General features: G+C 44.6%; 1 protein-coding gene across 5 annotated transcripts in view; it reads right to left on the bottom strand.

Annotated features, from left to right (window-relative positions):
* spopl (speckle type BTB/POZ protein like) overlaps positions 1–25,840 on the bottom strand; it is a 165,405-nt gene that overhangs the window by 12,999 nt on the left and 126,566 nt on the right. For all 5 annotated transcript variants that reach the window (XM_033024686.1, XM_033024687.1, XM_033024688.1 and 2 more), the window contains 2 exons: positions 25,046–25,167; positions 7,034–7,185 (listed from right to left, as the gene is read on the bottom strand). In XM_033024686.1, the coding sequence (XP_032880577.1) occupies positions 7,034–7,185; positions 25,046–25,167 (274 nt within the window). The remainder of the gene's footprint in view (positions 1–7,033; positions 7,186–25,045; positions 25,168–25,840) is intronic.

Here is a 25,840-nt window from a genome sequence, read left to right as displayed (position 1 = left end):
CCGACGGCAGCACGGGGGTTCTGTTGGTGTCCTGGCCGCGTCATGCCGGGTTACTCTCACTGTGTGGCTTACAGCAGCGCTGTCTTTGCCGTAAAAAATATTCACACACACTATTTCAACCTCCCTTCAAGCAAGAGGGTTCCAAAGACTAGCAGCGCTCACAAAAAATTATGTCTTCTCTGTCCTAAAAAAATGGATGTCTTCTCTGTCCTTTATTTTTTAAAAGGTAATCTCTTACAAAAAGCATCTACCTTATTGAGAACCGCTCAGGATCTTGAATGTTTCAGTCATCCCATCTCATTCTCTTAATTGCACTGAACACAAGTCTGCTCAGGAGAAGACCAGTTGCCACATGGGGTTTATAGCAAACTAAAATGCCAACCAATTCATGACGGATTTATTAATTTCTTGGGATCCTGCTATTATTGACATTTGGCGGGGGAGGGGGGGGGGTGGCGGAGAGCAGAGCTGGGGGGGGGGGGGGATGATATGAGAATGCAGAGGCTGGTGGGATTGAAGGTAAGGACCAGGGGAGCTCCTTTCCTTGTCCTGCCGGATGGGGAAAGCAAGAGTAGAACTACGGGACACATGAGGGATCCATCTATAACAACAGGTGGGAAACCACATTTGCTAAAGAATGAGGATATCTTTGATATCCCAGAATGGAAGGCCTCACCTTGGGAGCAATGCAGCAGACTTGGAGAAAATGAGAATAGGGGATAGTATATTTGCAAATTTGGTAAGGATAAGGAATGGGGGCCTAGAAATTGAGTTATCAAAGACTTGAATTATGTGCGAGGCGTCTCGGATGTCGGTCGGAAGGGACAGGACAAGGAGGAATAGTATGGAATCAAGGTATTTGGAGCGGAGTTCTGTGGGGCAGGAGTAGGCAGAAACAATGGGTCTGCCAGGGCAGTCCTAGGAAGGAGATAGAAGCAGGCCAGGACTGAAGAACTACAAGGCAGGAGGTTGTGGAGGGGATATCGCCAGAGGTGATGGAGAAAGTTAAGACTGGGAGATAGGAAATTATGTGGGTATACCTTCACAGAAGGTTTGCAGTGGTTCAAAGCAATGGAAGGTGGAAATGTTGGGGATGGGGAAGGGAAATGGATTTGTCAGGAGGCAAATCAGTCATCACAGGATCCCATGAAGGCATAGAATGTAATTGAAATCCTGGCCAATGGAGATCCATAGGATGTCAATGATGGGAGGTAGTCATTGAACATCCAGGTAAACTTTCTCTTGTTGGAGATATTCAGCACCCGCGAGTTTTGACGTGAATGCTACTTGCCTCTCATCGGTCTCTGTATGAATGTGTCTGGCTCTTGTTGCATGTAGGCATGGAGTATTTAATATGCTTTGCAGTTACAAATGGAACTGGACACTGTGATCCTATCAATCTTCCTTTACAAATGCAAAAGTTCTCCAGGGCTATCCTTTGTCCTTGCCTCAAGTGTAAGACCCAATATCTTAAGTGCTGTTTCTATGCCATCTTTCAAAACATGAACAAAGTCAAGAGATTGTGTGCGACTACAAAATTAAGATTGTGACTGCATCATCTTTCCAACCATTGATGACCTGTTTGCAGTTTTAGGATATGTGAATTGACAATAGAATAAGAGTAAAGGGCCTGTCCCACGAGCATGCAACACCATGCGGCAAGCGCGACCTAACGTGGTCGCTTGAGCCGTACGGCCTCGCGGGACCGGTCCCACTTCGATCGCCGGAGCCATATGGAGTTGTGCGGAGCTGGTCCCGACATCGCGCGGGGCTCCGAAAAACTGAGTGTTCAAAAATTCCACACGGCAACGGCCTGCCAGCTCGCAGCCGCCTTGACGCCGTCCGCACTGCCTCGACGGGTGTGCGCAGCTTTTCGACACCGTACGTCACGGCGAACTTCCCGCGGACTTCGCTCGAACTTCATGTCACTCACTCGACCTCCGCGCGGCCCCGCTTCCGGTTTAGTCGCGCTCGCCGCATGCAGGCGCATGCTGTTGGGACCAGCCCTGTACGGGGATCACTCGACCTCCGCGCGGCCCCCGCTTCCGGTTTGGTCGCGCTTGCCGCATGCAGGTCGCATGCTCGTGGGACAGGCCCTTTAAGCATTGTTCAGGAATTGGGGGGAGAAGGCAATTAATGTCGGAAGTAGGAGGATTTTGAAGTAGTGAGTTGCATATTTACTCCATGTGCAGGTTGTATATCTGAAGAATGTGTGGACTGAGGGGTAAGACATAGTCCTCTTTGATTTGGCCAATGATAGTCAACAAACTTAAATTCTGTTGCCTCTTTTGTCTATAACCTCTGCGAGGGGCAATTTAATAGTGAATAGTGTGCAATTTATTTATATGATGTGACCAACCAACGAAGTGCACATGTACGATTTGTGGGTCATGGAGTCACACAGCATGGAAACAGGCCCTTCTGCTCAACTTGCCCATGCCGATTCCCAATTGGGATTCAAAAACCTAAAAGGACTAGGAAGAGGTTTTTGTTAAAGGAGTACAAGTAGTTGAGGTCTAAATGGAAAAAGGCCAGAGGGTCAATTTTAGGGTTAGTCCATTTTCTGAGCTATGAGCAAAGTGGCATAGATTCAATAAGATCACAGAATTCAATTGAAAATTAAATCAATATAAATGCTGGAAATTTAAAATAAAATCAGAAAATCATGGAGAACGCAGTAGGTCAGGCACCAACTGTGGCAGAGCTCTGACATAGGCTCTTCAACTAAATATTTTTACTCTGCATCTCTTTCCACAGATGTTGCCTGACCTGCTGAACGTTACATCATTTTCTGAATTTAAAGCACAAGGGTTCGCTTGAGAAAAATGCATTTAAGTTCATGCAACATTGGTTCCCAGTACGCTGAAAAGTAGGAGCGATTCTGCTGGGATTGTCGTCAATTCAATTAATCTGGTACCAATGCCTTGTGAACTCAATAACTAGAGTTGTGATTAAGACTTTATCTTAGCTGATGGAAAGAAAGAAAGGGAGCTCGGGCAAAGCAAAAATCCAGAAAGTTGATAGAAAAGACAAGAGCATCATTAAGAAACTGTCAAGAAAGCAGAGGGCACACAAACTACAGAGTCCTTTTTGATTTGGCCAATAAAGACAGAATAAGAAAAATGGTAAAAAGACAACTTACCTGAAGGCACAGATGTCATAACAATATGGTCAAATTAGTGGGACAAATAGAAATAAATGGATTCATTTAATGGTTATTCATCAGACTTGGTAGTGAGGTGAGCAGAGTTTGGAATTAAATAGGCCAGAATAGTTAATATTTAAAATAATTATGTAAACTGGGAAAAAGGTAGCTCTGAAAATAAAGATGTGAGAAACAGTGCCGAGAGAAAGCTCATCTTAAATTCACGAAGTAGGAACAGCAGTCAGGAAACGCTAGCTCATTTAATTTAGTTTATTGTCACGTGTACAGAGTACAGTGAAAAGCTTTTGTTGCATGCTCACCAGTCAGCGGAAAAACAATACATGTTTACAATCGAGCAATTCACAGTGTACATGATAAGAGAATAATGTTTAATGCAAGATAAATCCAGTAAAGTCCAATCAAAGATAGTCCGAGGATCACAAATGAGATAGATTGTAGTTCAAGACTGCTTTCTAGTTGTGGTAGGATAATTCAGTTGCCTGATAACAGCTGGGAAGACACTGTGTCCCTGAATCTGGAGGCGTGCGTTTTCCCACTTCTATACCTTTTTGCCATGAATTCTCAAACATAAGTGAGAAGTAAGGCATGCTATAAATCAAGGAATTAGTTACATTTAACAATGATAATATAATGGTCATTGGGTGTTTGGTCAGAGGTTGAGCAGGCTGGGACTCTTATTCCTGGCAGCACAAGAGGATGAGAGGTGATCCTAGAGGTGTATAAAATCAAGAGAGGAATAGATCAGGCAGATGCACAGAGTCTCTTGCCCAGAGAAGGGGAATCGAGGACCAGAGGACATAGGTTTAAGGTGAAGGGGTAAAGATTTGATAGGAATCTGAGGGATAACTTTTTCCACACAAAAGGTAGTGGGTGTATGGAATGAGCTTCCAGAGGAGGTAGTTCAGACAGGGACAATAGCAACATATAGAAACAATTAGACAGTTACGTGATTAGGACAGGTTTAGAGGGATATGGGCCAAAAGCAGGAAGGTGGGACTAGTGTAGATGGAACATGTTGGTCAGTGTGGGCAAGTTGGGGCGAAGGGCCTGTTTCCACACTGTATGACTCTATAACAAATATTAGAGCAGGTTATTTTAGATTTAGTATTCTGCAATGAGGAAGAACTAACAAGTAAAGTTTCAGTTTACTTAAGAATGATCATAATACAAGATCATTTTACATTAAGGACAAACAATGTTCAGTTTCATTTGAAACTCCAATCGTAAGATGAAGATATGGGTTGGGACAAACAAATCAGCTCCACACATCATATAATTCATCATCGTTGAAAACATTAGTGACGCAGTGGTGCTGGTTTCCGACGGGCACGGTGACGGACGCACCACACATCTCTGTCCTCCATGCAGCTGGCAAGCTCCTCTTTTGTCTCTACACATGCGTATTCCATCAACGTCTTCAGCATTGTCTTGATTGGCCGTCCCAGGTCACGTCTTCCATGGGTGGGTTCCCACAGCACAACTTTGTTTGTTGGCATTTCTGGGTGGCGGTAGCAGTGACCAGCGAGCCTCATCGTTCTTGACCTGATCTTCTCGGTCATCATATAATCAATGTATGTAATGTAGTGCAGCTTAGTTTCTATGTCCTGCAGTTGTTGATAATGTACTAGCAAAAGATTGGCTCTAAATCCTGTTAACAATCCATAGATTGTTCAGAAAATTGATCAATAATCTCTCATGATTTTACTCAAGGATCCAGATGGCCCTTAAATTCAAGAGTTGTTCAAAATCTTCTACTGTTTTCACTGAGGAACAGAAAATGACTAAACCAAGTAATTGGGACCGAATGATATTTAAGCGTATTTGTTGATTGGAAAATAAATGATGAACCAGGCAAAAAAATGCGCTTAAAGCAAATAATTTAACAAAATAGGAACATGTAGAGAACAACCTTAAGAGGTCTGGTAACTTCCAATGCTGCATCCCTGATAAGTTGGCGAGCCACTGTCCTACAGGCAATCACTAACAAACAAAATTAGGTGTGCTTAATTATACACAGACATTGTATTTCTAATGAGATAATGCTTATGACTTGATCTAAAGAAATCAAATCAGGAATATGACATCAAAATATTAGGAAGCAGCACTGGCAAACTCCAGTGAGAAGAAATGAACTACAAAATAAAGCCAATTGGCAATAATACAAGCGCATCCTAAAATGAAAAGCAAGGTTGAGCCAATGAAGAGACAAAGTTGAGCCACTTTGGATGGCTATAAAATTAGGATAGTAAAGGGATTGTAGAACAAATAAAAGGAAGGCTTACTGCCCCCAAAAGATTTTCCATGACCAGCTGAGAGATTTGGATCAAATTTAATTCCCTATCGAATAGATTTCCCGGGATTCCCAGAAATCAACACACAAGCATCTGCTAACACTGAGAGAAGTGCTGAAAAGTGCACACTTATTGGATAAGATTCAGAAGCAAACAGATCATTTGCAGTGGTTAATATTCATTAGGCCTTTCAAACTTTATTCTTAGATTAGATAGGGAGCCATGACCTAATACATGTTTGAAAACCCATGTGAACAATAACAAGTTTTATGTGAACTGACATTTGTTTCATACCCGCCTAAATATGAAAGCTGACTAAGCTTAGTCTTTAAATGCTTGAAGCACATGAAAGACTGGGTAAACCATTATGCTAATCTTTTGCACTTAATTCGCTTTATGTACCTTCATATAAGCCTTAGGTTTTATGTACCATGCCAACATTTATTTGTCAACTAGATCATTAAAATTGAGCCATCTAATCATTGTCTCAATGATAGCTTGAGAGGCATCAGAGCCTTATATAATGCAAGTTCTTCCATAAAAATAGATCATGGAAGAGAGTCTGACAACGTAACGAGGAGAGGTTTTTAAAAAACAATTACACCTCTGATTGTTTTGAAACGTTATTCCACTTACTGCAGTTAGCTTAAGAGTTATCTTTAAGCATTCAGAAAATTGCACTGAGCTCAGAAGGCATAGCAATTCAGAAACAGATGATTAACAATGTGTTCCCACAAACTTATCATGAATAATTTGTGAATTACACAGAAAATAGAGAAGCAGAGCACAAGAACAGGTCCTCTGGCCCACTATGTCTGTGCCGAACATGATTGTTGAATAGCATATGTCAAATTGTTTGCGATTAATTGACATATATTTATCAATTTATTTTTATATATTTTGATATATTTATCTGCATAAGTTAAATGTAAACAACAAAAGTGAAACAACAGGAATGGGATAAGTAATAAAGCCAACTGTTGATGTTCAAGATTAAATGTCAATCAGAATCCTGGCAAAAATGTTCTACTTCAAATAATGAAGTGATCTTCTGTAGCCACCGCTGAGGACAGATGAGACTACAGCTGCTACTCGACCTACGATGGGGTTACGTTCCGATAAACCCAACATAAATCAAAAATATCGTAAGTCGAAAATGCATGTAATATAATTTGATCACGTGACGGGAAGTGAGCTGCGGCTCGCTGCCGTTGCCCAGCGTTTGCACCATCAAAGTCGAAATATGTCGAAGCATTGTAAATCGGGGAGCATCTGTACAGGGGTGCTCAGGAATTAAATATAGCTCATTCCACAGCGCAGCACTCTGCTCTAACATTGCAATTTCTGATTCTTCGATAAAGGATTTGAGCCCGTGACCTTCTGAAATGAAAGATATTGAATGTCCAAGCCTGTGGAAGTATAAACCCCAATATACACATTGTTATTCCAATCAAAACATGCCAATAAATAAATAAACATTATTAGATACTCAGCAAATTACATTTTCAAACTATGCAGCAAGAACAGCCACTGGTCTTCCAGTAAATATCAATGTAACATATGTGCAGGCACTTACCCATAGCTTTTGTTTCCTCTCTTTTTGCATTCAATAAAGAAAATTTAAACTTTGCTCGAACTTCACTTTTTGGGCAACTAACTAAAAGCAAATATAAGGAAAGGTAGTCTTTGCTTTCTTCATCTAAACCTTTTGGATTTACTCTGAGGCACCTGTAACATATGCATTAAACAAAAAGTTAAAAGAAGATTTAAATATTTTCCCTGTTCAGCATATCACAATTTTTTCTTATTCTCCAAGAATTATTTAACACTATAAGGCATAGAAAGAGAAAGTTGTCATCCGCGAGTGAAGGGTTAACAAACTAACAGACAATTTAACATTTCTGCTGTTAAGAACTTCTAATAAAGCGTTTCTTTCATTGCCATAAATCAAGATTTATTTTGATCGTAGTCACAATAGTGGTTTGTTCATCAAAAAGACTACTTTGAATCATCGGCTGTGATGGTTTATCTTTATGGAGCTAATTCATTCTATCATTTCCAAAGATAGATCCATTACTTTGACAACTTATTTGAATAGTATCTTTAACACAATAAAATGTCCCAAGGCACTGCACAGGAATGTAGTGATTTTAAATTAAATGCTGTGGCGGCACCCGATGGTTCGGCCACTTGCTATGCGAACCCTCGGCAGTCGGGGGTAGGGTCACGTGACTGGGCAATGGCGGGGGGAAGTTGTCATGGGGTATAGGGGTATGTCCTGGTATATATAACGAACCCCGGGTCAACCTTCTCTCGCTCTTCCTCTTCTTGTGAGTGTCCTGTCACCTCAGCGGGAGCTCAGCTCGAGCCCACGAGGTAACAGCCTCGCAGCAGCAACAATGACTTTTGTGTGAGAGGACTAAACATGCATATATATCTAACCTATAATGCTTGAATAAAGAAACCGTTTATTCACAACATTTGGTGCCTCTATATTGGTGACCCCGACGTTCCAAAACGGATATTTTGGATTTCCCGACGCATGCAACCAACCACCCACCTCTACCGTGGTGACCTGATGTCTGTAGCCGGCATCCCAGCTCAACAGTGATTACCGCTCTGCGCGGCACCCGGACGCTGCCTTGGGGCCCGCCGCCGCGATCGGCTCGCTCGCTTCCTGCCAGTAACGTGCCTTTGGGCCCCGCCGCCGCGATCGGCCGCTCACTTCCCACCTGTGCCTGGTCTCGCCGATCATAGGCCGTTCGGGTCGATGGGTGCGATCCCGGCCTTGATTGATGGCTGCCGGCCCTCCCTCCCTTCCGATCCAGAAGGCTAACCTGGGGCAGATGTCCGCATGCTCCTCGCAGTTTCCGAAGATCCCCGGCTGCTGGCGGCCTGTCCGGTCGAGCTGTGGTCAGCCCAGCAGCGGGGTGGAGCCTCGGTTGGTCGTGAGTCGGCGGTTCCGCGACAGATTCCTCAGCCGCTACCAGTCTCCGCCGAGGGCGTGGCAGTGCACCCGGTCTCAGACGACACCGGCGGCGGTGAGTAGAGTTCCTACCTACCCGTCGATGCCGGCCGCCCTGCACGTATCCAGGAATCGCCACGGTTGGCCGCCAGTAAAGGCCGCCTCAGTCGGCTGCCGAAATGGCCGCCGTGGCGGGCCGGAGGCGACGCTCATCCTGCTCTGACCGACGTCAACAGCGCCACCTTCCGGCCGGATGCCGTCTCTGCAGCCTCACCACCGTCAACAGCGCCACCTCAGCTCAGATAGTGTCTCTGCAGCCTGACCGCTGTCAACAGCGCTACCTCAGGTCAGATGGCATCACTACAGCCTCCAGTTTCAAGCACAGCTTCTTCTTATCATACATTGGACAATTCAAACTTTGGTTTCCTGTCCTACCCTGCTTGATTCAAACCATTGAACTTTCGGTATTCGACCACTTTGGACTATGCTGTATGTTTGCTAACTGCAGGGTTTTTTTCCCATTTTACACGATAATGACCTAGCTTAATATTGCTATTAGTTTCTTGTTATTTCTTTGTTGTTGTATTTGCATTGTTGCCGACGTCTCCCAGCCGTCGCTGGGCGGGCGCCGTTTTTCTCAGGACATGATTCACTGCTGGTCGACGTGACGGGCCTGCACCTCGTCCATCCTGCGGCTTTTGATTTGGTCTCCTTGCCCCCCTCGGCATACGGCTGGGATGGCCCACAGCCCGAGGGCCCCACCGTCCCGACCAACGGCCGCGGTGCCCCCGACCCACAGCAGGAGCCACCCTCCACCATGCTTGCGCACCTTCCGGTAGAAGGTGAACATGCTCCATCCCTTTTCGACGTATGCCCCCATTATCTGCCTGTGTGTTTACGTGTTCAGGCTGCTGCGCTTTGTCGGCCTACTCATTTTCCTGCCTCCGGTTCTGGGGGGGGGGGGGGGGGGGGGAGGAGGTCCTGTGGCGGCCCCCGGGGGTTAGGCCCCTTGCTATGCGAACCCCCGGCGGTCGGGGGTAGGGTCACGTGACTGGGCAATGGCGGGGAGGAGTTGTCACGGGGTATAGGGTTGTGTCCTGGTATATATAACGAACCCCTGGTCAACCTTCTCTCGCTCTTCCTCTTCTCTCTTCGCGTGAGTGTCAAGCCACCTCAGCGGGAGCTCAGTTCGAACCCACGAGGCAACAGTCTCGCAGCAGCAACAATGACTTGTGTGAGACTAAACGTGCATATCTAACCTATAATGCCTGAATAAAGAAACCGTTTATTCACGATGTTTGGTGCCTCTACAATGCTACACCAGTCACTGAGACACAAACCGCAACATTCAAATGTTTAGAAAAATAATTTTTAAATTATCCAAAATATTGGAAAGGTTTGAGAGATTTGCAGTTCTGACCTTTGAATCATTAACTAATGACAAGGCCTGCTGCGGTGAGGTTGTTAAAATCAGTAATGTGGAATTCTCAAGAAACTAGAGAGCAGATATCTTAAATGTCATAGAGTAAAGACTGTAGTGATATAGAGGGCAGAGGAAAGAAGAGATCTAAAAACAATGATAATTTAAAAAAAACGCTCAATGTTTAGTTGAAACCTATTGGAGGTTTGCATGCCCGGAGATAATGGGTAACCAGGGTTTAATTAATTAGGGTACCAGTAAAGTTTTAGAATACCTAAAATACAGCAAGGATACAAATGCAGCAGCCAGTTTACCACCCAGTGTGCTGCAATGAAATTGAATTTCAGTGTTCAGTTGTTTGTACTTATGACAATTAAACATTCTTGAATGGTGCTAACGTATTGATAAGAATTTCAGCAATAAATCAGCTGAATTATGCACCATTACATAAAAGCAAACAGCCTGAGTGATGATGTGGCAAGTCCTATTTAACTCATCTGAGAGTTAAGTCTCAGGCAACTCCAAGCAGGCGAAATTGGTGGCTGGCAAAGGGAATTTATTGCGGGAACCAAATCATGTCCTTGGTCAATAGACAATAGGTGCAGGAGTAGGCCATTCGGCCCTTTGAGCCAGCACCCCCATTCAACGTGATCATGGCTGACAAAATGGTGCAAAAAATCAAATCTCGCACCATACAGTTGATTTATTAACACATCATTATTAGTTTGAAAACTATTTCCACTACATTTTGTCAGAAAAAGTCCTAAATTAATAAAACTATTGAGATAAAATTACAGCTAGCTGCCTCCCATCAATTCTGCTAATTTCTTTCCACCAATTCAACACAACTTTATCAATAATGAATCTCCATCACTATCCCCAAATGCATCTTTTATAAACTAGTGGCATAGCAGATAGAAGCAGAAAGGTTCTTAGTGGAATGACCACTGACACCGACTCCAAAATTGTCGTTTGAGTTATAGCTAACATAGATCAAAATCCTTTCCTAGTCACCCTGTCTAAAATCAAGCTAAGGCAATAATCTAGCCATATGAAAACTCTGAAGAAAAGTCTGCAGGCCACTTGAGAGGACATCAACAGATTATAGTACAGGTGCACAACCTTTTATCCGAAAGCCTTGGGACCAGACACTTTTCGTAATTCGTAATTTGTCGGCCTTCGGAATGGAAATTTTTTAGCGTAGATTTTAATGGCTGGCTCAGTGGTAGAGTGCTCGGCTCATATCCGCAAGGTCGCGAGTTTGCGCCTTGATCCCGGCAGTTCCTCGGTCGCGAGTTTGAGTCTTCAATGTAGTTTTTTCTTGCAGAATAAATGTCTGTATGAAATGCAGTGTGTTGAATGAATTCCTGAATTTGTAAATGTGACCGCAGCATTGAATCACCTCTCGCACTCATGTCACCCTAGCGGGGCTACATGCCCTTAGGCGGCCTAAGGCGACATTTTCACACTCTTATATCCATGTGCAGCAGAGGCGACGTGCGTTTGGCGCCAAACGTGAGCTTTGGTGAGCTTTGGTGTGCAGACGACATCCTGGAAAAAATGTCCGGTGTCTTTCAGGTAGGCGATATTCCCTCCCGGGCAATATACCCTCCACTTCTCTTTTATGAAGGGGATTTAGTTCCCCTTTCTTCCAGGACCGACCGGAGGTTCCGCTGTCACCTCTGCGTGCCACCCTCGGTGAACGCTCACTCAACTTTGTCTTGGGATTCCTACTCTCCCGCGCAATGTACCCTCACCTTCTCTTTTATGAATGGGGATTTAGTTCCCCTTTCTTCGAGGACCGACCGGAGGTTCCGCTGTCACCTCTGCGGGCCGCCCTCGGTGAACGTCCTGTCTCCCTGTCCCTGGGATAGTAGGCGGCGATCAAACAGCACAATACCCCCCTCCAACTCCAGAGGAATCCGCTCCCCGATGGGCCGCTACGGCGACAAGTGGCAGTTCGCCCACAGCCCGAGCTGCGCGACCCCAAGAACAAGACGTACCTGGAGCGGGGCTGGGCTGGAGTTGCTGATCTGGGATCTCCGTGCTTGCAGTGAGCCTGGGGGTCGGTGTCCCGATGAGGGGGCACAGCTCGGGCGGTGGGCGAACTGCCACTTGTTGCCGTAGCGGCCCATCGGGGAACGGCTTCTGGTGGTCCTGACGTCTCCGGCCAGTTTGCAGTTTTCCTCTGGAGTTGGAACGGGGCTGGGCTGTTGCTGGCTGTGGGTCTCTGGGATCTCCGTGCTTGCAGTGGGCCTGGGGGTCGGTGTCCCGTTGATCCTGACGTCTCCGGTGACTGGCACTGACCTGCTGGCATTGCCGACGTGAAGACAGTGCAAAGCCCCCGCGCCGGTGCAATGGGCGGGGAGCTGGAGAGGGGAGGGAAGGCGTCACACATATGGCCGGGAAGCAGAGGGGTGTAGTTGGGGTGAAACTGAAGGGAGCGACAATCTGCTGCTGCCTGCCCACTGAGTTAAAACGTTCCTACGCAAGGCTCACGATACACTGTGTATCGTGAGTCTACCGTGGGAACTTTTTAACTCAGCGGGCAGGCAGCAGCATATTGTCAATTATTAACCCTCCCGCGGAATATACCCTCACCTTCTCTTTTATGAATGGGGATTTAGTTCCCCTTTCTTCGAGGACCGACCGGAGGTTCCGCTGTCACCTCTGCGGGCCGCCCTTGGTGAACGTTTTCAAGGACCTTTCTTCAAAGACCGAAAAAATGTCCGTTATTCGGAGGTTTTCGTTATTTGGATCTTCGGATAAAAGGTTGTGCACCTGTACTACAATGTAGGGCAGCAAACAGCATATGGCTCAAAAGACATCAACTCCATTTATAATAGTAGGTACCTTCATCTACAAAAGTGTACTCCATTACATTTGAAATTTTATTTCTGTTTCCCCCCCATTTTGTTAATCAGCAACAAGCCAAGAAACAATTGTCTCATACTGGAAAAAGTGAATGCAAATCAGCATCAGACAAACTTTAGAATAAAATATCTACCACGGGAAGGTTAAGCGAAAAAACAGCATTTAGAAAAATAAGGCAGTAGCATGTAACATTGTCTATATGCATCCTCCAGACGTCTCAGTATCAAAGCCATTTTACCTTGAACTCATGAGCAGTAGGATGCAGCTGCGTGCACTGGCAAAAATAAAAATAATGGACCTCGCAACATCCTGGCAGAAGCGTTGAACACCAAGGAAATAGAACTAGGTCCTAACCACCAACTCTCCCCCCACCCAAGTTAACCTTTCTATTAACATGCATCCATCAATGTGGAAGACCACCAGGTTCAAAACAGAATAAATCAAGCCTAGGCAACATCTGACTCCTTTCAATCAATATAACTTCACCTTGTTGATAACAAGCTACATATACTCAGTTACTGTTCCACTATAACTATTTTCATTGATACCGACATGGAAACAAGAGCTGAGTAACAGGGGAGAACAGTAACACCTTAACACCAAAACAGTATTCCATTTAAGAGTGACACTAAACCACACAAATAAAATAAAGTTCAATGGTGATTAAAGGAAAAAAAGTCTGTGATGCGGGTCATATGTGACGGAAGTAGATTTGAATGGTCTTTGGCTCTGGGCTCAAGGAATAGTAGAGAATTAATCAAAACCATCTTCTGACTGACCATCCTCAGCTAATTCAAAGACCATTCTTCCATCATTTCCAGGAGTTAGAGCACTAATCCTGCTTTTTTACCCTCCACATCTCCAATTCTAATGTACCCAAAGTATACAAAATATATAGGAGATAAAGGATGTCAGAATATCAAGAAACAAATAATTATGCCACATAAGTAAAAGTCAACAAGCTGTTGATTTTTAACTTTGAGCCCAAATATTCCATTATCAAGATTTTACTAAAAAACTATTAATATGGTAATAGCAATGATTTCAATAGCAAAGTATAAGGACAAAGAGCAATGTTGAGACAGATATTCTTCACTTGCTTGCAGTAGTGCTGCAATACCAGAATCAAGAAACTCACTGCTAGGCAGAACTGTTCTGTCCAATGATCGATTCATTCCATCCCTGATGCACAATGACTGTACATTTAGAGATTACATTGCAATAATTTTACTACTTTGGTTGCACACCCTCCCAAGGCAACTTGATGACAAAAGGAGCAATACAAAAGCACCAGTCACCTGCAAGTTAACTCTGTCACAATATAGAACCAGATATATACTTCCATTACAACTGGGATTATATTCTGAAAATCTCTACATACACCAAACAGAAGTTTGATATCCTCTTTAGCAAAGCAATTAAATAGAGTCATAGAGTGATACAGTGCGGAAACAGGCCCTTCGGCCCAACTCGCCCACACTGGCCAACAATGTCCCAGCTACCCTAGTCCCACTTGCCTGCGCTTGGGCTATAACCCTCCAAATCTGTCCTATCCATGTACCTGTCCAACTGTTTCTTAAACGATGGGATAGTCCCAGCCTCAAATACTTCCTCTGGCAGCTTATTCCACACACCCACCACTCTGTGTGAAAAAGTAACCCCTCGGATTCTTATTAAATATTTTCTCCTCCACCTTGAACCTATGTCCTCAGGTCCTCAATTCCCCTACTCTGGGTAAAAGACTCTGTGCATCTACCTGATCTATTCCTCTCATGAATTTGTATACCTCCATAAGATCTCCCCTCATCCTCCTACGTTCTCTATGGAATAGAGACCCAGCCTACTCAACCTCTCCCTATATATCACACCTTCTGGTCCTAACAACATTCTCGTAAATCTTTTCTGAACCTTTTGGATTCAATTTTATTTTTTATTGTCATTGCACTTTTCAGTGCAATGAAATGGTTTAGCCTTGCAGTCATAACATAGAATAATAACAAAACAAACACTCAACACAGTTTAAAGTCCCAAAGTCATTGTCTCTTCCCTCCTTGCTCTCCCTCTGCGCCGAGGCAATCCTAGCCTCCGATGTTGCGACCCCGCCGGGTGATGGTGTGCAAGTCCCGCGGCTGAATCAGAGCTCCGCAAACGGGCCGGTTCAAACTCCGCGGCCCAGGGCGGTCGAAGCTGCCGAAGCTGCCGCCCTCCAGTCCAGCGGACGCAGCTGTAGTTGCGGGAGCTCCGGAAAAACAGGTCACCAACCCGTGAGCTCCCGACGATGTCGTCTACTGGCCCGCGGCCGAGCCTCCGACGCTCCAAAGTCAGGTAGAAGTTGGGTCGCACCGCAACCACAGCCCCGAAGTTGGCCAGCCTCGTGTTGGTAAGTCCTGGCTCTGCCTCCGCAGCCTCGAGGTCGGTCCCAGTTGGAGGCTGCCAGCTCCGCAATAGGCCTCAGCGCAGACGGACACGGAGACGGGGGGATATGGCAAGAAAGATCGCATCCCCCCCGAAGGAAGTCAAAAAACATGTTACACCCACCCCCCACACATACACAACTAAATAACCCGAAATAAACTGTAAAAATGGGACAAAAGAAAACAAAAAAAGAAAAGACAAACGGACTGCAAGGCAGCGCCGCCACTTCCGGAAGCTTGACAATATCTTTCCTATAACATGGTGCCCAGAACTGAACACAATATTCTAAATAGGGTTTCACCAACGTTTTATACAACTGCAACATGACCTCCCAATTTCTATACTCAATACTCTGACTGATGAAGGCCAATGTGCCAAAAGCCTTTTTGACCACCTTATCAATCTGCGACTCGACCTTCAGGGAACCATGCACTTGTACTCCTAGATCCTTCTGCTCCACAACACTACCCAGAGGCCTGCCATGTACTGTGTAGGTCCTGCCCTTGTTTGACATCCCAAAATGCAACACCTCACATTTCTCTGTATTAAATTCCATCAACCATTCCTCCACCCATCTGACCAATCGATCCAGATCCTGCTGCAACCATCTTCACTATCAGCAAAACCACTAACTTTTGTATCATCAGCAAACTTACTAATCTTGCCCTTTATGTTCTCATCCAAAACATTGATGCAGATGACAAACGGGCCCAGCACCGAACCATGTAGCACACCACCATTTTTCGGTAGGGCGCTCTGCTCTGGCGGCAGCCATGTCAGCAGCGCGTCAGTTTTTTCAACCTTTTTTTATTTTTTAGTACGTTTTAAAATATGTATTTAATGTTCCTTCGTGTGTTTTGTGTGAGGGGGGGGGGGTGTGGGGTGGTGAGGGGGAAACCGCTTTGGTCGCCTCCTCCATGGAGAGGCGAGTTTTTCCAGGTCGCCTCCCCCGTGGCCTAACATCAAGGATCGGCGCGGCCTTTCCCGGAGACACGCCCGGGGCTTCAGCGGCGGGCGCAGCGTGGACTCTCGGCGTGGAGCGGGTGAACCCTCGCTGGGGCTCGCTGGAGGGGAGCGCTCCGTTTCGCTGGCCTGGGGCTGCCGGCAGCCTGAAGTCGCGGTCTGCAGAGCTCCAGCTGGCGCGGCGTCTACAGCCCGACGATCCCTCGTGGGGGACCCAGGGGAAGAAGAAGCCATCACTGCCGGCCCGCGGCCAACTTCTACCGCGGGGCCGGCATGGACTTACCATCACCCCTGGAGGGGAGCTTCGACCGCCGGCCCTGCAGTCTACGGTGCTTCTGGCTGCGGCGGAGACTTTAAATCTCGACCGATCGGCCTACACCATCTTAAAGCCGCGGTCTCTGGTGAGGAAGAGCCGATCCTGGACTGACTCTGGACTCTGGTCCTGTCCACGGGGGGTGAAATGAAGGAGGACTGGCCAAATTTTGTGCCTTCCACCACAGTGATGAATGCTGTGGTGGATGTTTGTGTTACAGTTTTATTGTGGTTGTGTGTTCTTTATTATTGTACTGCTGCTGACAACCCAAATTCCACCGACCCTGGTTGTGTAGCAATAAAATGATATCTATCTATCTATCACTAGTGGCAGGCCTCCATTCTGAGAAGCCACCTTCCACCATCACCCTCCGCTTCCTTCCATGGAGCCAATTTGCAATCCATTCAGCTATCTCTCCTTGGAGCCCATGAGATCTAACCTTCCACAGATCTCACCTACTATGTGGCACCTTGTTGAACACCTTACTAAAGTCTTTAAGAAGGAACTGTAGATGCTGGAAAATCAAAGGTACACAAAAATGCTGGAGAAACTCATCGGGTGCAGCAGCATCTATGGAGCGAAGAAAATAGTCAAAGTTTCGGGCCAAAACCCTTCTTCAGACTTACTAAAGTCCATGTACACAACATCTACAGCTCTGCCTTCATCAACCTTTTTGCTCACATCTTCAAAATAATCAATCAGATTTGTGAGACACAACTTCCCACGTACAAAATCATGCTGATTGGCCCAAATCAGCCCTTGGCCATCCAAATGCCTGTATATCCTATCCGTCAGAATACTCTCCAGTAACTTACCTACTACAGATGTTAAGCTCACCGGCCTATAGTTCCCAGCATTTTCCCTGCAGCCCTTCTTGAAAAGAGGAAGAACATTTGCCACTCTCCAATCCTCTGGCACCTCTCCTGTGTTTGAGGACGACTCATACATTTCAACCAGGGCTCCTGCAATTTCCTCTCTAGTTTCCCGCAATGTCCTCAGATAAATCTGATCAGGCCCCGGAGATTTGTCTAGGTAGACAAACACGACAGTACCTTCAATACTTCCTCAACGGTAACCCTGACTGCTCTCATAGAAACATAGAAAGTAGATGCGGGAGGAAGCCATTCGGCCCTTCGAGCCAGCACGGGCATTCATTGTGATCATGGCTGATCGTCCCCTATCAATAACCTGTGCCTGCCTTCTCCCCATATCCCTTGACTCCACTAACCCCTAGAGCTCTATCTAACTCTCTTAAATCCATCCAGTGACTTGGCCTCCATTGCCCTCTGTGGCAGGGAATTCCATAAATTCACAACTCTCTGGGTGAAAACGTTTTTTCTCACCTCAGTCGTAAATGACCTCCCGTTTATTCTAAGACTGTGGCCCCTGGTTCTGGACTCGCCCAACATTGGGAACATTTTTCCTGCATCTAGCTTGTCCAGTCCTTTTGGATTGGATTGGATTAAATTTATTGTCATTGTCTCAATTAAGGGACAACAAAACGTTATTTTCCTTACAGTCATACAAATGAATTAAAAAAAAGCACAATCACAGAAGTCCACGACACAACATCTCCACAGCGGCACCAAAGTTCCCCACTGTGAGGGAAGGAACCAAAGTCCAGTCAGCCTCCTCGCTGATCTTCCCAGATGTCTACCCGTGGTCGGGGCCTCCCGATGTTCAGGCCCTCTCGCCTGGAATGATGGAACCCCGACGTCGAATGGGAGAGCATCCTCAGCGGCCCGGACCTCCCACCGGAGTCCGCGGCTCCCGAAGTACACAGGCCGAGCTGGGAGGAGATTCATGCTTGCATCCCCCGACAAAGGGTCGCAGGACTCCGCGATGTTGGTCAGAGCCGCTCCGCGATGTCGATGCAGCAGGCCCAACACTTTGGAGCTCCAAACGGCGAACCCAGGTGAGGCATCGCCCGCTCCGCGATGTATCCAGTGCTTTGGCCATTACACTTGGCCATACTCTCCGAACCCTTTGTGAGCTTCCTTTCCAGTTAATTCTGGAGTCATTAACCATCCCTTTACTCTCTTTCCCTTTAACTCCGTCCTCGACTATCCCATTTGACACCCCACCCCCCTTATTCAGTTTAAAACCACCCGTGTAGCAGTGGCAAACCTGCCTGCCAGAATGCTGGTCCCCCACCTGTTAAGATGCAATCCGTCCCTTTTGTACAGTTCCCCCTTACTCCAAAACAGATCCCAGTGATGTAAGAATTTATATCCCTGCCCCCTGCACCAGTTCCTGAGCCACACATTCAGGTCGCGTATCTCCCTGTTCCTGCTCTCGCCAGCACGAGGAACTGGAAGCAAAGGTCCTGTTTTTCAGCATTTTTCCGAGCTCTCTAAAGTCACGCTGCAGAATATTCATCCCCTTCTTTCCGACATCGTTCGTAGCTGTTCACCTTCGCCCTTGAGGATTTTCTGCACTCTGTCCGTGACATCCTGGATCCTGGCACCAGGGAGGCAGCACACCATCCTCAAATTCCATCTGTTGCCGGAGAAACCCCTGTCCGTACCTCTCACAATGGAGTCTCCAACTACAATGGCGTTGCCTGACGTTGGCCTCTTTGGTTTTGTCTCAACAGCCCTTTTTGCTTCTCAAACCAGTCTGCCGCTCAGTGTGATAACGTCTTCTGTCCAGATCGCTTCTAAGTACTCCAGGTGTGGTCTCACCAAGATCCTGTACAACGGCAGTAGAACCTCCCTGCTCCTATACTCAAATCCTTTTGCTATGAAAGCTAACATACCATTCGCTTTCTTCACTGCCTGCTGCACCTGCATGCCTACTTTCAATGACTGGTGTACCATGACACCCAGGGGTCTCGTTGCATCTCCCCTTTTTCCTAATCGGCCACCATTTAGATAATAGTCTGCTTTCCTGTTTTTGCCACCAAAGTGGATAACCTTACATTTGTCCACATTATACTGCATCTGCCAAACATTTGCCCACTCACCCAGCCTATCCTTCTCCTTCTTTCGTCTCTCCCTCTCCAGCGTTTTGCGTATCCTCCTCGCCGAAGACTCTCGAGCCAAAGACTCGCTCACTGCCGCTCCCTAAGAGCCGTCCTGCTTATATTGACTGATAAATTGCCTAATTTACCAATGTACACACCTAATTCCTCAGTTTCAATCTGTTTTCCCCCTCTGACTCACTACTAACTCTCCTCCCACTTGGGCTAGAGCCAATCAGTGCTTTCTCCTGCTTCTCTTTGTTGCTGTTGCTTCAAAATCCACAGGAGCTCTCATGACACTTCCAGTGACTGCTCCAATTTCCTCCGTCCTGTATGACAAATTGGATCATTGTGGTCCACATTTTGGCAATTTTATTTGAAAATAGTTGCAGGAGTAAGCCATTCGGCCCTTCGAGCCAGCACCACCATTCAATATGATCATGGCAGATCATCCAAAATCAGTACCCCGTCCCCGCTTTCTCCCCATATCCCTGATTCTGTAAGCCCCAAGAACTATATCTAACCCTCTCTTGAAAACATCCAGTGAATTGGCCTCCACAGACTTCTGTGGCAGAGAATTCCACAGATTCACAACTCTCTGGATCAAAAGGTTTTTCTTCATCTCAGTCCTAAATGGCCTATCCCTTATTCTTAAGTGATTCTTAAGTTATAATGATGTACAAACAAAAATTAAATTCTCTCCACAGATGCTGTTTGACCCATTGAGTTCCTCCAGTAAAGGGATGGTTGATCTTTCTATTTGAGACACTTTTTCAGGACAAAGTGTAGAGGGCGGCGTGCTGGTATATGCACCTGATGCTATCTGCTCATCACCCTTATACCCATCTCCCTGCGTTTCACCATTCCTATCCCTTCCCACACCTGGTTCCATCGATTCATCATCCCGCACCTATCTGGTTCTACTTTTTCACCTACCAACTCATTACCTATCAGTCTTACCCTTCCCTCTCTCCCCCACCCACATCGGACTCCAACTTCCTATTTCTCAACAGGTCGCCTCCATCATCTGACTCCATGTGACCATCATCACTCTCTGTTAATTCCACTAATATTGATTGTGGGGGGGGGGGTAAAGAAAGCTAGAAGAGAGGAGGGGCAGGACAAGGACTGGCAGGTAATAGGTTGATACAAGTGACGGGGGGTTTGAAAGACAGATGGTGGACAAAGGCCAAAGATCAAAAGACTGAAGGTCCGAGACAAAACATTACATTGATCATTAAAAGTAAAATTTTCAGAACTACATCTTTTGAAGTCATATTAATAGAATATACAAGAATTTTGTTTAGGACTAAGCTGACTACATTCAAATTCTTGTACTGTAAGCATTTAAATAGCATACATTATCAACAATGCCATCTACCAACAAATTAATGATGGGGAAGAGCAGTCACCGGCATAAATGAACAATAAATGTATACAGAGTCTTAAGTGTTCACTGTGAGGTTTCCAAATTGGTGAATGCTAACAAACATTGCTGCTGCATGTGTGTCCCAGCTAGTTATCTTCAGCATGCGCAATGTAACTTTTTCTTGCAACCCTCCAACTATAATTTGATAATTTAAACTTTTGCTTAAAAACACATCTAATGAATATCTAATCTAGGAAGTTGGCATCTGATGCAAAATGAAGGAGATAATGCTTCAATGGAGGAGATAATCTTCAATAACTAAATAAACGGTTCAGTCATAACTACATCAATACTGTAGCAAAAAATTTACTAAAAGCACACAGAAATAATTATTGCAAGATTTTAGACTTTCACAAGTGTGTAAAATAAGCTCTTCACAATGCTGGGCTATTTCTCTAGTGAAAATAATAAATTAAGGTAATGAACTGGAGCAAAGCTCTCTCTATATATTGGGACAATGACTAAGATAGTCACAAGCTGATGCAGCGATAGTTTACCAAAATATTATTTCTATCTTTTAATGCAATAAATTCTTAACTGTGACAATTGAGCAAATTAGAATAAACTTATCCATTACATACATTTTAATTACATTTTAGTCATTTTTTTGAAAAATCTATTAGAACAATAAAACTTGGGATTCTATTTTGAGAAAAAGATTCACAGAATAAACTCCACATTCACAGAATAAAACATTTCATAAGGATTATTTCTGGTGAAACCAATTGATTTGAACAATTCATGTTAAAAATTAACAGAACTAAGAATATCCTAGAAATTTACCTGGAAAATCTGGATTACATTGAAAGCCAAAGAATAATTCTCTTCCATAGATTATAATCATTCCCAAACCTACTTTCTGGTATATATCCAAATCTGGAAAAGAAATACCCAATTTGGCTGCAACTTATGATAGAGCTCAAATTTGAAGCAGTTGGATACTGGGCATTCAGCTTCTATCCTTTATATCTGACAGACTATCACCCAAATATGGCAATGAATTAGCATTCATCCAAATCCACAAAAAGAAAAAATAATGATTTAACAAGATGTCATCTGTCTAGATGCAGCTTTATCCTGTTGTTGGGTGGAGTATATGCATACAGTGCCCTCCATAATGTTTCTGATAAAGACCCATCATTGATTTGCTTCTCTACTCCACAATTTGAGATGTGTAATAGAAAAAAAAAAATCACATGTCGTTAAAGTGCACATTGTCAGATTTTAATTAAGGACATTTTTATACATTTTGGTTTCACCATATAGAAATTACAGCAGTGTTTATACATAGCACGCCCATTTCAGGGCACTATAATGTTTGGGACACAGCAATGTCATGTACATGAAAGTAGTCATATACATGAGTATTTTGCTGCATATCATTTGCATGCAATGACTGCTTGAAGTCTACGATTCATGGACATCACCAGTTGCTGGGTGTCTTCTCTGGTGATGCTCTGCCAGGCATGTATTGCAGCCATCTTTAGCTTATGCTTGTTTTGGGAGCTATACCCTTTATGTTTTCTGCAGCATATAAAAGGCATGCTTAAGTGGGTTTAAATCGGGTGATTGACGGCCACTCAAGAATTGACCAGTTTTTACCTTTGAAAAACTCCTTTGTTGTTTTAACAGTATGTTTAGGATTATTGTCTTGCTGTAGAATGAACCACCGGCCAATGTTTTGAGGCATTTGTTTGAACTTGAGCAGATAGGATGTGTCAATACACGTCAGAATGTATTATGCTACTACCATCAGCAGTTGTATCATTAATGAAGATAAATGAGCCAGTACCTTGTACAGCCATAAATACCCAAGCCATAACACCCCAACCACCGTGTTTCACTGATGAGGTGGTATGTTTTGGATCTTGGGCAGTCCCTTCTCTCCTCCAAACTTTGCTCTTGCCATCACTCTGATACAAGTTAATCTTCGTCTCATCTGTCCACAAGACCTTTTTTCCAGAACTGTGGTTGCTCTTTAAAGTACTTCTTGGCAAACTGTAACCCAGCCATCCTATTTTTACGGCTAACCAGTGGTTTGCATTTTCCAGTGTAGCCTCTGTATTTCTGTTCATGAAGCCTTTTGCGGACAGTGGTCATTGACAAATCCACACCTGACTCCTGAAGAGTGTTTGTGATCTGTCGGACCGGTGTTTGGGATTTGTCTTTATTATAGAGAGAATTCTTCTGTCATCAGCTGTGGAGGTCTTCCTTCGCCTGCCAGTCCCTTTGCGATTAGTAAGCTCATCAGTGCTCAGTTTCTTCTTAATGATGTTCTAAACAGTTGATTTTGGTAAGCCTAAGGTTTGGCTGATGTCTCTAACAGTTTTATTCTTGTTTCTCAGTCTCATAATGGCTTCTTTGACTTTCATTGGCACAACTTTGGTCCTCATAGAATAGAATAGAATAGAATAGAATGCCTTTCATTGTCATTCAAACAGCTTGGTTTGAACGAAATTGCATTTTCTAGTCCTACATTACAAAAAAAAACAAGACCCACACTTAACACAGTTTACATAAACATCCATCACAGTGGATCTCCAACATCTCCTCACTGTGATGGAAGGCAAAGTCTTATCACTTCCCTTTGTTCTTCTCCCGCAGTCCAGCAGTCCAACTGCAGCGTTGAGGTGAACTGGGGCTCTGATGTTAAAGCCCCCGGCGGGCGATGGTAAGTCCTGTGGCCGTTTAAGCCGCGCCGGGCGATGTTTTGCCCCGCTCTGAGTCCTTTAAACCCCGCGATCCCAGCGGGAGAAGTTGCCGTTGCGGGAGCTCCGAAAAGCGGTCGCCCACCAGGGACCTGCAAGCTCCCGATGTTAACGTCACCGGGCCAGCGGCCAGAGCCTCAGAAGCTTCGAAGTCGGGTCACAGCCACACGCCACCACAGCTCTCCCCCTTCCGAAGACGGCCAGCTCTGTGATGTCAGGTCCGCAGGCTCCGTGGCTGGAGCCTTCAGGTTGGTCCCGGCCGGAGGCCGCCGCCGGCTCCACGATGTTAGGCCCAATGACATCAGAGACCCGACAAGGAAAAAGTTGGGTCCCCGTACAGGGAAGAGATTAACGGTTTCCCCACCCCACTCCCCACCCACCCACATATACACAGCTAAAGAAAAATAATAAAAACTAGAGTCAAGACATACATTTAACGAGACAAATTTTTTAAAAAAGACAGACGGACTGTAGTCGAGCCGCTGCCGATAGGCGCCGCCACACCACACCTCATGTTGGGGTGGAAGATTGCAACCTTCACGTGGCCCGCCCTGTTTCGACGAATGCAATCAACCCGGCGTGCACAATCAAATAAGATCAAATAGAACAAGTTGTCCTACAACTTTAGGTTGTGGACGCCATATGCAAGAAGAAGACCTCATGTTGATAAACAGCGATAAAAGTTTCCAAAGATGATGAAAAGACTGGGGGAAAGGCTAGGCGCTGAGAGCTCTCTCTTATACCTGCGTTAAGGAGGCAATTAAACACACTTAAGCAATTACAAACACCTGTGAAGCCATGTGTCCCAAACATTATGGTACCCTGAAATGGGGGGGACTATGTATAAACACAGCTGTAATTTCTACATGGTGAAACCAAAATGTATGAAAATACCCTTTAATAAAATCTGACAATTTGCACTTTAGCCACTTGATTTTTTATATCACAAATCTCAAATTGAGTACAGAGGCAAATAAATAAATGATGGGCCTTTGTCCCAAACATTATGGAAGGCACTGTATATCATACATCCTAATTGAAGTATGATATATGCACATACATAAGAACAGGAGGTGGAGGAGTTAGAATAGCTGATCAGGTGCATGGTGTTATGGAATCCAAATAAGGAGAGGTAGGAACACACAAGCGGCATGCTCTCTAAAGTGAGAACAGTACCAACCATAACAATGATTAAATATCAGAATGCTTTCAACACCATACCTTCTACCCAAAACACTTCCATTTGTAGTCTTCCATATAATTATGCACAGTACTGCATAATGATAAATGATAAGAGACAGTGTGGAGATATAAAATGTATTATTTTGCATCAATTTCAAATATTTTTCTTGTTGCCAAATATATTTAACCTTTTAATTAATGGAGTACTTATTAGGTATCCTGAAGTGATTTTAGCCACAAAACAGTTCATAGATAAATGAATTACTTCCTAAATTCCACTTCTTTAGCCCTTTTGAATACGATTATCAGTAATAGAATGTGTTTTATGCTGTGTCAATATATAGAAATAAAACTTACCACTTCATTTTATCATTTGGCCCAGATGAGAAAGTTGAACTCTTTAACACTTCACCCATTTCCTCTCGACAAAAGCTAAAGTTATTGATGGTCCACATGTAGGAGAACTTTACCACCTTTACCTAAATATTAACCAAAAGAAAGGATTTGAAAGGAATAATAATATATAGCCCTAAAATGGAGATTAGATTTACCGTTCCCACCAACTGAACAGTGATAATCTCATACAAAACTGGAATAAAGACATTTCCCCACTATTAGCTTTCCACCATACATTGTTCTCTTTCTGGTTGTGAATAACTGTGGAGAGCAAAAGTGCCCAAGAGGACGAGGAAAGCATTGGCCAAAAAGCTTGCAGTGTACATCACAGGTCTTCAAGATACTCTGCAAAACAATGAAGGGAAACTGGAAAGAATTGTTATCTCTTCCTCATTATTGGGTTCAAATACAAAATTTCTCCACCCAACAACACTGCAGCAATAATTTCAGTTTATTAGCACCGTAAAGGGCAAAAAAGTGCCCTTGCCTAATACTTGCTAAACTCACACTTGCCTAATAAAATGAATATTGAGGGGGGAAAAAAGATATTACTTGAAGAGCAACACAGACATCCAATGTAATGGCTATACGCAATGTATGATGAACTGTGTCATGCAAGCAAAACCATTATTTTTCAAGAGTCAAGAGTGTTTTATTGTCATACGTCCCGGATGGGACAATGAAATTTTTACTTGCTGCAACACAACAGAATGTGAATATGTAAACATTGTATATATAACGGGGGGAAAAAAGAAA

The sequence above is a fragment of the Amblyraja radiata genome, chromosome 7 (genome assembly GCF_010909765.2).
Source record: "Amblyraja radiata isolate CabotCenter1 chromosome 7, sAmbRad1.1.pri, whole genome shotgun sequence".
NCBI lineage: Eukaryota > Metazoa > Chordata > Chondrichthyes > Rajiformes > Rajidae > Amblyraja > Amblyraja radiata.
The sequence above is the reverse complement of the archived record's forward strand: the minus strand, read 5'-3'. Positions and strand labels throughout refer to the sequence as shown.